This window comes from Chinchilla lanigera, unplaced genomic scaffold (assembly GCF_000276665.1).
Source record: "Chinchilla lanigera isolate Chin_1 unplaced genomic scaffold, ChiLan1.0 scaffold00007, whole genome shotgun sequence".
Classification (NCBI taxonomy): Eukaryota; Metazoa; Chordata; class Mammalia; order Rodentia; family Chinchillidae; genus Chinchilla; species Chinchilla lanigera.
Window position 1 is genome coordinate 30,004,756 of NW_004955408.1, and position 13,723 is coordinate 30,018,478.

Genomic DNA, 13,723 nt, shown 5'->3' on the forward strand with positions numbered 1-13,723 from the left:
CTCAAAAAATTTTCAAAACAAATAGAAAAATGGCATCTATATACATTTTGGCTTTTGCTAAGAATTTAAGAAAATTGGGGAATATCCTATATTTAAATTGAAGATAATTTTTGAATTTTGTTTAAGCATGGAAGAAAAAATAGTTGGCAAGAAAAAAATATTGTTTGTTTCTCCCAATTGTGTGTGGTACCTTTGAACATTTAAAACTTATTCAAGATTAGAGATATAGATCTGTGGTAGAATTCCTGGACCCTGGGTTTGATCCTCATGACCACTGAACAAACAAGTAGCTTATTTTCTTCATTAAAATCATATTTAGAATATTATCTAACAGGGGCTGGGGATTTAGCTCAGTGGCACAGCGCCTGCCTGGCAAGCGAAAGGTCGTGAGTTCAATTCCTGGTACGGAAAAAAAACAAAACAAAAAAAAGAATATTATCTAACAAACTTTCAGAGCCCTTTGTGGTATTAGGAGGGGTAGCCTAGGAAATGATGAAAGATTTAATAGAAATTAGATTAATAGAATAATTGAGATAATAAATTGAAATAATAGAAATAATTGAGATTAGCATGTGAATTAGACATAAACATAATCTTTGAATTTTCTAAAGGGGACAATATATTAAAATGAGACAATTTATTTCTTACCAGATATCTTAGTGTTAAAGTATTTTTATTATTGCAGTTAACATCATCTTACTACATGACAAAGGGAATCAAAGGGAGAAATCTAAATAAAATGCAAATATAAGAGAAATAGTTTTCTGAGAAACCAGTCACAAAGTTCCCTGTATGCACAGGCTTTAATGAGGACAAAGATAATACATGTCAGGGGATTTGTGCTAAGAAAAGCAGTGGACAGTGGTAGAGGGAGGAAGCGGTACTAGTTTATTTGGAGAAATCGAGACAGGCCTTGCTGATTTGAATAAAGTGAGGTATTGAGCCGTTATGATATTTATGAGAAAGGTGATAGGCAAAAAAGCAAGCACAAAAGCCCTGAGGTGGGCGCCTGCTTAAGCAGTGACCCTGGAGCAGAGGGGAAAGTGGGAAGACAGAAAGAGCTGTGTATGGGTCTTGTGCTGGTGGTGTAGTGAGGGTGTAAGGCCTTGGACATCTGGCCAGGAATTTGGAGTTTATCCTGAATGTGATGAGCTGTTGGGGGATTCTGAGCAAGGGAATTCCTGATCTGGTTTATTTTTCTGTTTTAGTTGGATCTGTAACGTGTAGGGGTTAGGTTTAGCAGCCTTCCCCACTTTCATCTTGTAATGAATTAGTTTGGTATTTACCTCCATTTCACTAACGTGATTATATTTTTGTTTTTTTTATGTTTCTGCTTGATACATAATTTCCCATAGTAGATAAATTATAATTTTGTCTGTTTTCATCTCTTCTCCTGTCACATTCATCTACTATTTCATCTTTCATCTTCCCAGTAGAATTGTGTTGTTGTTTTAATTGGATCAGCGTATAATATTATGATGATTTAAATTGTATTCACAAACCAGGTATGGTGTCAGGAGGCTGAGGCAGTTGTGGTGTCAGGAGGATTGCCCTGAGTTCGAGGCCAGCTTGGGGTACATAGTTCAAGGCCAGCCTGAATTGCATAGTGAGACCCTGTCTCAAAAAACAAAAACAAACAAAAAAGGGGGAAAAAAAGGTTATTCATTTGGACAGTGTTGTAAACAATGACTGTTACTTGCCTGTTTTCTTTTGTCTCCTGTCTGCCTTCTCCTTCCTTCCCCCATGCTCCCTTTTCTTTTTTGTGATACAGTGTTGGGAATTGAACCCAGGCCTTCACACTCAGCTACATCCCTGGCCCTTTTTTTTTCAGGCAGGGTCTCACTAAATTGCTTCTAAATTGCCCATCTTGAGCTCAAACTTGGTGTCTTTCTGCTTCAGCCTCCCAGAATGCAGGGAATATCAGCATATACCACCACATCTGGTTTGTTTTCTGGGTATCTTAGGTCTCTATATACTTAAAACTAATTCAGTACCAAAGTGTACTACTTATCCAAATCTCCTCTCAAATAGTTGAGATATATCAAGACACCTGTCAGTTTCATCTTCCTTTAGGAGCTCAGAGTCTCTTAACTGATTTTAGTTAGGGTTGATTGTTCTCTGTATCTGACGCCTGGGAATTGCCATCATTCTTGTGGTCTCCTTTGTTTCTCACCAGTGTTGAGATCCACAAAGCTTTGTATCTTAGGAGTAAATCTTTTAAAAATTCATGGTAAAAGATTTCCTTCTGTTTGTGTAGGATTTATGCCCTCCAAATTGATTTTCAGTTTGTTTTAGTCTCATTCTGAGATTAGAGACATTCTGTAGATGTGTGCTAATTCTTTGTCATCTACCTGTACTTAAAGAATTCAAAGCTCTGTGCTAAAGTGAGACCTAATGACACTGAACATCACTGTGGTAATTTGGCTGGGTCTTCTAGAAAACCTCTCACGATTATGCGCATCTTGAGCTGGGCAGATTGCTCCGCAGAGGTCGCAGTCGCCTGCTTAGGTTGTGAAGGCATATTTCCTATCACTTAGATTTGGGACCGGGAAAAAAATGTTTGGAAAATGTTGGTAGTCTCAGCATCTCTCATAATGCCCTTGTTCTTAGAATGTCATTCCTGCCTACAAGGATAAAGTTACCTTTTTGTGTACCAGTTGTCCTTCATCTACATGGAAAAACAAAAAAAGAGGTGGGACAGACCTATAATTCCAGTATTCTGGGAGGCTGAGGCAGAAGAATCCCATGCTGAAGCCTAGCTTGGTCAGTTTAATAATTTAATGAGACCCTGTCTCAAAGGGATTGGGGTGGGTGTGAGGGAGATAGACAAGACAAATAGGTTGGTTCTTCCCCATTGCTATCATAGGATTCTGTATTCTCAAGCTTGCTGAAAATTTTTTTCTAGCTTCCAGTATTGTGATCCTTTACTGTTTAGTTTTGTTTTATCAGCAAACAATAAAATGGTATTCACATACCATAAAATTCAAAGTTTATTTGTATGTAATTCAATAGTTTTTATTTACAAAATTTTATAGCCACCATCACTACCATCATTACTCAGAACCAGAAGATTGTCATCCCCTCTCTCCAAGAGCACCTTGTTTTAATTTGTTGCTTTTGCTGTGAATCCATTTGTGAATTGAAAAAAAACCCTCAAAACTGTTTATTGTAATTATATTTTTTTAAGAGTAGGAAAATTTATTGGAGACTAGGAATATGGAATGTGGAATAGGAATAGCTCCTGAGAGACAGGAAGGATCCTGAGGGTTGCCAACGAGCCAGCCTCTTGAAGGAAATTTTATAGAGCAAAATCATGAGACGGGTACAATGTGGGTCAAAATTATGATCAGCCAATAAGATTGCAAGTGTAGTTGCTTAGGTAATACTGATCCAGTGGTAGCAAGGGTACATGAGTGACATCATTAACTTTGTCAAGGATGACAATTTTGATTACCTGAGCAAGTTGCAGTCCAGTATTTAATTGAAATATTTTAGAGGTGTCATGAAACAAAAGCAAACTCTTACCTCCTTCCAGGTATCTCGGTGAGACCTCCAAGATGATAAAGGGGAAGTGTTGAGATGTCAAATACACCAAGTTCGTGTTCCCCCAAGTTGAAGAATGAATTCTAAGAAACAATGGAGGTTAAGAGTAGGAAAATTTAATGGGGAATGAGAGATAGAAATAGCTCCTGAGATCTCTCAGGAGGGGTCCCGAGTGGGTTGCCCTTTATTGTAATTTTTGAAGGGTGTGAAAGTAGATGTATGTGTTCAGTCAGCTGTCTTTATGGGGAAATTAATCCCATACCTTTTTCTTGGTACCAGTTGACTATCTCATATTTGAAATGCTTGAAACAAGTATTTGAGATTTCAGAGTTTTTTAGATTTTGGAGTATTTGTAAAGACTTCACTAGTTGAAAATTCCTTATCTGAAAATATGAAATCTGAGTTACTCCAAAATGTGGAACCATAAATTTTGCTCAAAAAATTTGGATTTAGCTGAGAATGATGGCAGATACCTGTAATACTAGCACTCAGGAGGCTGAGGGCAGGAGAATTGCTGTGAGTTTAAGGCCAGCCTGAAATATATAGGGAGACATTGCAAAAAACAGAACAAAAATTTGGATTTAGAGCATTTTGGATTTCCTCTTTTTGGATTAGGAGCACTCAATCTATATTCTTTTGGTTTGGATGCTTTTTTACCTTTTCTGTGAAAACAGTCTGGAAATGTTTTTAGTGTTTTGCATATACAAAATGTACTCTCATTTATTTGTGGTTTAACTGTGTAATCCTGGGGTACAGATTTTCCTTTTGGCTTTCTTTTAGATTCAGTCCCCTCCTCTCTGTTAGAAATCCCAAAGGGAAGAAACAGTGTAGATATCAAGGAAACAACTTCCTGGAAAATCTAGTGGATTCTTAATTCAGGGTTTAGTTTTATTGTGTCTGCTTAGTTACTTACCATCTACTCTGAATGTTGTTGCTACCATTCCTTATTTTATTTTTCTTGATTGATTTGTGCCTTTTTTCAAAGATACCTGCATTGTTACTTTTTTTTAGGGTTTTTTCAAGGGAAGAGAAGGAGAATGTATTAAGTCACTTAATAATCTTTAATTCAAAGTGGTGGCGTATGGCTCTTGTTTTGTTCTTCTTTCTAGGGGAGGGTACCAGGAATCAAACTCAAGACCTCATGCTTGCCAGGCAGGCACTGTGCCACTGAGCTAAATCCCTGGTCCTATTCTGTTTTTTGTTTTTGATGGGGATTGAACCCGGGACCTGGTGATTGCTAATGATGAGCTACAGCACCAGCTCTGTCCTCTGATTTGAAACCATCAGTTTGGCTGTTGAGTGTAGTTTTGAAGTTGGGTTGGTACTATATTAGGAGACTGTTAAGATGATTCTGATGAGAGGTGGTGGAGGCTTGGAGCCAGGAGTTCCAAGTGCCACAGTTTGAATTGCCTTTGAAGGCTTTCCCAGCCTTCGTGTCATTTTTGATAGGTGCTAAAGTGAGGTCCCAGAATTCTGTGTACTCCTGAGGAGACCTTTATCCTTTCCAGTTCCCAGCCATTAGTCATTGTTTGTCCTTAAACCAGTATTAGTATTCTTATGCATAATGTCTTTTTTCTTGTTTACGGCTGCCACTACAAAAATCTGAGGACTTCTTGATTCCTTCAGGGCTCTATGAGTACTGATGTAATTGGTGCACCTAACCCAGCTCCTGAAGATACTCTGTTGACCTTTCTATTGTTTCATTTCTTTCTGTAGCTCTTCCTGCTATGACAAACAGAAACACCAAAAGGATACCCAGGGTTTGAAGGCAGATTTATTTTGCGTTAACAAGCACTGATTGGGATCATTCCCAAAATATCAGGCCCCAATCTCTGATGGTCTAGGGCTTTTATATGATGCATAAGCAGGAGGTACAAAGGTGAGACAGAGCAGCCTGGGAGTTCTTCTGATTAACTAGCAGGGTGAGATCAATGGTTACAGGGCTAGATTAATGATATCAGTTATAAGACTAGATTAATGTTAATGGAGCTTGTTACAATCAGACATCCTCCATGTTCAATTATTGCTCTTGTTACAGGGGTCAAGAAAGTAATTACAGAGCCATGAAGCAATTACAGAGAAGTTTCAAAAAAACCAAAGTTTTAAAAAAGAACAATTTCTGTCATACAGTTTTTCCCCTTTTAGTATCACCATTTGATACATTGAGATATATATATATATATATATATATATATATATATATATATATATAGAGAGAGAGAGAGAGAGAGAGAGAGAGAGAGAGAGAGACAGTTGCTTTTTTTTTTTTTTTAAAGATAAGGTCTTGCCATGTAGTGCAGGCTAGCCTTGAACTCTCTGTGTGTCTATCCCATGCTGGCCTCAAACTCATGGTGATCCTGCTGCATCAGCCTCCCTAGTGCTGAGATTACAAGTGTATGCCAGCAAGCCCAGCTTGCCATACACTATATTGACACTTAATATATTTGTTCACCCCCATTAGAATGTAAGCAACATAAAGACTTTTTTTTGCCCATTGTGGCTCTCCCCAGCTTTGTGCAGTCTGCTCTGGGACCATGTGCCCACTTCTCGGGGAGAAGATACCAGGTGGGAAGCTTCTACTATGAGAAGAGCTGAAACTGGCAGATACTGACCACAGTTTACCTTCCCAGTTTTTCCCCGGAATTTGCAATAGACTCTCCAATTCCAAATAGTGATGTCAGAGTGTGTAGTGCAAGTAGTCTAGATGGAGAGGCAGGTTCTCCTTGCTTCCCATCCTGTCATCTTCCCAGAATCATCCAGTTTTTGCATTTTTGTTTTATGTTCCTAGTATTTGTCAGTGCCTGCCATATAATAATGCTTAATAAAAATGTGTTTAGTAGATGAAAGGAAACACTACTGTGTATATTGGTTGCATTCTAGATACAGTTTAAAGATAGAACTGAATTTGTTAATGGATTGTTTTGAGGGTAAGTGACAGAAAGAGATTAGTCCAATATGGTATGTACTCTCTTGACTTAAATAGTGGAGGTGCTGTTTTTTCAAATACAAAAATTGAGAGCAACAAATTAGAGTATAAAATGAATTGTGATGTTGTAGGGTAACAGGTTTAAAAGGTAACAAGATGAAATAGTCATTCTCAGACGTTCCTTCTACTTGATTTTGACATTGCGTAAGTTTTGGAGATGACTCATCATACTTGCTTATATTATTTTCTCAGGTCATGCGCATTGTGGATAATGTCCGTCCTGACCGACAGACAGTTATGTTTTCAGCTACTTTCCCTAGAGCTATGGAGGCATTGGCTCGCAGAATCCTGAGTAAACCCATTGAAGTACAGGTTGGAGGCAGGAGTGTGGTTTGTTCAGATGTGGAGCAACAGGTGGTGGGTATTCTCTCTATGAAATTCCTAGTTAGGGTTTAGGCAGTGTGTATGACCCTCTGGGGGTCAAGATGTGAGGGGGGCTTGGCATGGTGGCATATGCCTATAATCCCAGCACTTGGGAGGCTGAGGCAGAAGGATCCCTTTGATTTTGAGGCTGGCCTGGGCTACATAGTGAGTTTAAGACCAGGCTGAATTGCATAGAAAAAGCTAAAAACTCTGTCTGAAAAAGCAAAACAAAAAAAAGAGATGAGATGGGTAGATGAAAATTAAGTAGGATACATCAGATTGTCCTCCACTGTAGCCATTAGAGTTCTAACAGATATCACTTAGTTGTGCTGTTACCTGGAACTCAGTGCATTTTTAAAAGTTAATTAATTAATTTTGGGTTTTTTTGAGATGGTCTCACTATGTAATCCAGGCTGTCTTGGACTCACTATGTAACCTATGCTAGCCTCGAACTTGTGGCGATCCTCCTGCCTCAGCCTCCAAGTGCTGGAATTACAGGTGTGTGCTACCATGCCTTGGAACCTGGAACTCACTGTTTCAAATGCTGTCTTTAGTTTCTCCTGCCAGAAGTGTAGGACTGGTAAATAAGTATTAACATGCCTATCTTACTCTTTGGTTACTAGGATATGTACTAAAGGAACAGAAAGAACTGATGATCATTTATCCACATTTGCAAACCTCTTACTCTCTGAAAGTTTACAGTGTTTAAAAAACTTACTGGTTTTCCAGTTAAAATCAACATTTTTAGCCCTTTCTTAAAATATAGGAAGATAAGCGGGGCATGGTGGTGCATGCCTGTAATCCTAGCACTTGGGAGGCTGAGACAGGAGGATTGCTGCGAGTTCGAGGCCAGCCTGGGCTACAAAGTGAGCTCAAGGTCTGCCTAAACTGCATAGTGAGACCCTGTCTCAAAAAGACCAAAAAAAAAAAAAAAAGTGTATATATATGAAGGTAGTTATCTTTTATTCGTTCACCACAAAATGAATATTTGTTTGTTTAATGAGCAGGGATGTGTTTGCATTTTTATTCCCATTAACTTGGTACAACTTGATATTTTCAGATTGTGATTGAAGAAGAAAAGAAATTCTTAAAATTACTTGAGCTTCTAGGTCATTATCAAGAATCAGGCTCTGTCATTATATTTGTGGATAAGCAGGAGCATGCTGATGGTCTGCTGAAGGATTTAATGAGAGCATCTTATCCTTGCATGTCTCTTCATGGAGGTGATGTTCTGTTTACCTATGCAATAGCTTTTAAATGCTTAGTGGTGCCAAATGCTATCCTGTGTTTTGAATGATAATATTTGCCTTGAAAAAAACGATTTGCTTTGTTCTTATAATTTAGAATTAAATTTCATATTATTTATTTCAGTTTTTACTCAGAACAGCTATTTGGGATAAGCGATATTATTATTCCACCTTAGAGATAAATCCAACAGGTATACATTGGTTTGACCAAATTCATCACTTAAGCAGATACAGAAAAATTGAACTTAAAACTTTCTGACTCTTATGTTATTCTTTCCGTGAAACATGCTTCCTAGATCACAATTTCTGTGATTCGCCTTAAAGCTTTCATTGAAATTTTAAAGTGATGTTTTAATTTGTATGTGGTACTATCATTGTTGTATATATTTGGGACTTAAAACACAAAACATGGAACAGAGACAGTTTGATTTACCCTCATTAACTGGATGTTCTGGTTGTTTATGACTGGGGTTTTTTTTGTTGTTTGTTTTTTGGTTTTGTGTGAGACAAGGTCTCACTCTGTAGTTCATGCTGGCCTTGAACTCACGGTGGTCCTCCTGCCTCAACCTCCCAGGCGCTGGGATTACATGTGTGCATTACCACACCCGGCTTGTTTATGACTTTGTAATGAACTGCTTATATTAGTGGCAATAGTCATTTAGTATTCTGCAGCTTGGGCAGAGCTCTTTGTGTGTCTAATTTGTGTTTCATGCTTTGTTTACTGGGCTGGCTCAGGGCTGGACTTCCACTTCTACTTTGCCTCACTTATGTGACTGACAAGGTAGTACTGGCTATTACTGAATTTCCATCATCCTATTAACTAGGCTTTTTGTGAGGCTTTCTGGTCAAGAGACCAGATCCACAAGCTAGTAGGTCAGTAGGGATAGTACTGGGAATTGACAGAGCTTCTGCTATATACTATAGCTCCAAGTAGTCACCAAACTGGTCCACATTCAAGAGAATGGAGACACAGATGCTACCTTTTTTCTCTTTTTTTTTTTTTCCCCCCTGTGGTGCTAGAGATCAAAGCCAGGGCCTTGTGCATACTAGGGTATGAACCAATGTCCCAGACTAATCTCTGTGGTCCCGGTGGAGATTTTTTTAGAAAAAGTCTCACTATGTAGTCCAAGTTAGTCTTGAACTCACTATGTAGTCCAGGCCGGCCTTGAACTTACGGTGATCCTCCTGCCTCAACCTCACGAGTGCTGGGATTACAAGCATGTGCCACTATGTGTGTGTGGGATAGAATATACTATTACTTTTATCTTTAGAAAAGACTGTATATGGGGTGAAATTAAAAGGGCTTTTAATGTTTGAACTCTTGATGGAGACCTAGGCTGTCTCTACCTTTTGGCTATTGTACATGACATCACTGTGAACATGGTGTATAAGTATCTTGTGTTACTGTCTGCAGTTTCTTTGGGTATAGACCTAGGAGTGAAATCGCTTAGTCATGTGGTAAGTCTGTTTAAATTTTTGAGAAACCATCAAATTGACTTCCACCTTGGCTATAGCATTTTATATTCCTACCAACAATGGACCACTAGAGTTCTGTTTTTTCAGTATCCTAAAAAATACTCATTTTTTATTTTCTTGATAGTAGTCATTGTGTTAGCACCCTTGTCGTTGAAATACAATACTCAGCATCCGTGATTTATAGGAGGGGCTTAATTTGCTCACAGTTTCAGTTCATGATCACACTAAGGCAGTGACATCATGGCAGAAGCATGTGGTGGGGTAGAGGTGCTTAGTTCCTGGTAGCAGGAAGGAGGCCAGGGAAAGGATGCCCAAGAGGACAGACGAGGGTATCAGCGTAGTGTTACAGGTCATACCTCCACGACCCACCCAGACACACAGAGTGGGCACTACTAACCTGCTGGGCTTTTCTTAATCCAGTGAAGTCCCAACATAGCAGGTTAACAGTTATAGCCATACTAATGGGTGTGATATGGTATCTTGTGATTTTCATTTGCATGTCTCTAATAACTAATGATATCATGCATTTTATGTCATATGGCCATTTGTATATGTTATTCAGAGAAATGCGTATTTGAAGCCTTTTATCTACTTTTTAATTGGCTTGTTTTTGTGTAATAATCTGTTACTTGATATATGACTTGTAGATATTTGCTCCTATTTTGTAGGTTCTTTTTCTCTTTCTGGATAGAGTCCTTTGAGTACAAAAGTTCTTTTTGCAGAGCTACCGGTTGTAGCTCAGGTTTGGTGAGGAAGAAACAGAAAACGGGAGATGGGAGACTGGGTGATAAGTTCTGTTCACTGCTAGTAACCTGGAAAAACTTTCTCAGTACCACAATCAGAGCATATCATGCTTGCTTGACTTTTTCTTTTTGTCAGAGATTTTTTAGAGTAAAAAGGCCATATAACTATGGTTTATGAATAAAGTCTTTAATTAAACCGTCACTGAGCTGGGTGGTACCCAGCATGGGGAGGATCGCTGCAAGTTCAAGGCCAGCCTAAGCTACATAGTGAGTGCAAGGTGAGCCTGAACTACATAGCAAAACCCTGTCTCAAAAAACCAAAATAAATAAATAAACAAACTAACCATCACTGAAATTCTTATTTTGTCAGTCATCTTTTTTCTTTCTTTTTTTTTGCATTAACAAAATTTTCTTTAAACACATTTTTGCATATAATATGGTGAAGAATAATGTTTAAATTAGGAAAGCAAACGTTTCTACTTGCTGATAGTTATGATGTATGCAAGACCAAAGACCTCCTTTAGAGCAGAATGTTTCGTTGAGGCTTTTGGTGTGCCCCATTAATACTGGATTTTTGGTTTGATGCAAGAAAACATGAACTCAGCTACCTTACCATGTTCCAACCGGCTTGAGCCACCAGTGATACATGCATGACTATCCCATTGGGTGGTTTGTATCACCCAGTTCGGTCATTTCTGTTGAATGTTGGGTGGTATTTTGTTTGCTTTAGCCATCTCACAGAATCTACCATAATCAGGATACAGAACAGTTGCATTACCCACCCAAACTCCCTCATCTGGTCCCTCTAAAGGTAATTATAAAGGCCATCCCCATCCAGAACCTCTGGAAACAACTGACTTGGTTTTGTTTTGTTTTTTTGTGGTTCTGGAGATTGAACTCAGGTCTTAGAAACTGCTCTGAGCTATAATCCAACCCCTGATGTGTTCTAATAAAAATTTTTGTAAATGACATCATATATTTTATAACTTTTTTATAGTTTTTATACTCAGCATAGTAAATTTGAGATTTATGTAGGTTTTTGCCTAGTTGATTTGCTCTAGGGTTTTTTTTTTGTACCGGGAATCAAACTCAGGACCTTGTGCTTGCCGGGTAGGCACTTGTACCACTGTATCCCCAGCCCTACTTCATTTACTTTATTGCTGAGTGGTAGTTTATAGATGTGCTGCTGTGTATCTACTTATCCATTAGAGGATATTTTGATTGTTTCTAGATTTTTACAATTACATTTTTGTTTTTGTGGTATAGGGAAATGGACCCAAGGCCTTGGGCATGCTAAGCACGCATTTTACTACTGAACTGATTCTAGCTGCCCAGCTCAAAATTGGGGTTATTTTTTTTAAGGGGAAAGAGTTAAGGTTTTGGGGTAGGCATTTTGTATGCTTCAGGTAGCACATTTTATTTAATTCCAAGGAATAAAATACATAGTTGTGTTAGTAGTCAAGATACTTAGGCTAAAGTAAAAATTTTGGTATTTTTAAATTGCAAACTTAAATTCATATTGATATTGAGTCCATTAATTTTTCTTATGAGGATTTTTGGTCCAGTGTTAGATGCTAGTTTCTTTTCTTTTCTTTTCTTTTCTTTTTTTTTTTTGGATGCCAGTTTCTTTGACATAAGATCCAAATATGGAGCCGGGCACAGTGGAGCACACCTGTAATGCCAGCTACTCAAGAGGTGGAGGTGGGAGGGTCATGAATTCAAGGCCAGGCTGGGCCAGATAGTGAAACCCTATTTCAGTAAGAGGAGGCAAGAATGGGGGAAGATCCAAACACTGTAGATCTTGAAGAGGACATTTAAAAATTTAGGAGCAAGTGTGGTAGCACATGCCTGTAATTCCAGCTACTCAGGAGGCTAAGGCAAGGGGATTTCGAGTTTGTAGCCCACATGGGTAACTTAACAAGAGCTTGTCTCAAAATCATACAAAAGGGGCAGGGGACTTAGCTCAATTGTAGAGAGCTCCTGTACTACAAAAAGTAAACTTAGGTAGTAATAAGTTAATATTCATAAATATTTCAGTACTTGGGCTCAGGGTATATAGCTCAGTGGTATCATGCTTGCTGAGCACGCACAAGGGCCTGAGTCCCATCTCTAGCACTGCAAAAGAAGGAAAGAAAGAGGAAAGGAGAGAAGAAAGAAAGGAAAGATTCAGGTGCTAACTTACATAATGCCCACATTTTTTTATTTCCAGGGATTTCTGGGTATCCCTTGTAAAGTATATTTATGGCCTCAGAATCTTGTATTAGAATATTTTGGTGTGTTAGACACTATTTTGTTACCTATCTGGACCCTCTTTAGAGACATCCAGGTGGTACTTTTAAATTGGCACTCTTCCAACTTCACTGTGCCTATGGAATCATCTAGGGGTCACATTAAAATGCACATTACGATTTCAGTGATTTAGAGTGGGACCTGGGCTTATACATTTCTGATGAGTACCCAGGTGGTGCTGCTTCTGGTCCTTGGACAAAACTAAGTAGCAAGGCTCTAAAAAAGTCACAGGAGAAGGAGAAAGATCTGTATCTTGTCAGTGTAGGGTGTTTGTTCTTGCCTTTTCTTCCTTTGTTCCCAAAACAAGTTTAGGCTGATGATTCTGAAACTAGGCCTTTGTAACTATAAGCCTTATATATAAAAAAGGGGACAAAACAAAGCAGATTTGGAAGATTCATGAGTGAATGAATGAGTGAATGGCAATAGCCTTTAATCTTATCATTATATCTTTTTAGTCTTTTATTTTCCTATATTGTTGGAGTTCACGTTACAGATTGTTTTTTATTCCATTTTTAGATTCTTTCTCTATCAGAGGAGATGGAAATTTTTGACATGTTTCTCTTCTCTAACTTATAGGTATTGATCAGTATGACAGAGATAGCATCATAAATGACTTTAAGAATGGAACCTGCAAGCTTCTTGTGGCCACCTCAGTTGCTGCCCGAGGTCTAGATGTGAAACATCTAATTCTTGTAGTGAATTACAGCTGCCCCAACCACTATGAGGATTATGTACACAGAGCAGGACGGACTGGAAGAGCCGGCAACAAAGTAAAAAGAACTTGTAACAGTTGATTTCATTTATATTAAAACATATTTCTGTTAGTATTTTAAGGAATAGATAATAGGAATTACAAAGACATTTTGAAAATTCTTAATCATTAGGATACGTGGAATGAAGTTAATCATTTATATACATATGCATGTGTAGATATTGGTAATTTTTAAATAGCTCGATACTTTCTATAGGCAGATATTGTTAACAGTTCATATCTCCTTTTAGATTATTTCTTCCTTTGCCTAGAGATTTCTGTGTACATTCATACATGTAGTCCAGTATATTTCATTGCTTTTCTA

At 38.2% G+C, this 13,723-nt stretch overlaps 1 protein-coding gene across 3 annotated transcripts in view; it reads left to right on the forward strand.

Moving 5' to 3' along the window:
• Ddx46 (DEAD (Asp-Glu-Ala-Asp) box polypeptide 46) overlaps nucleotides 1–13,723 on the forward strand; it is a 49,965-nt gene that overhangs the window by 23,247 nt on the left and 12,995 nt on the right. For all 3 annotated transcript variants that reach the window (XM_005376463.2, XM_005376464.2, XM_005376465.2), the window contains exons 14-16: nucleotides 6,722–6,886; nucleotides 7,953–8,115; nucleotides 13,224–13,417. In XM_005376463.2, the coding sequence (XP_005376520.1) occupies nucleotides 6,722–6,886; nucleotides 7,953–8,115; nucleotides 13,224–13,417 (522 nt within the window). The remainder of the gene's footprint in view (nucleotides 1–6,721; nucleotides 6,887–7,952; nucleotides 8,116–13,223; nucleotides 13,418–13,723) is intronic.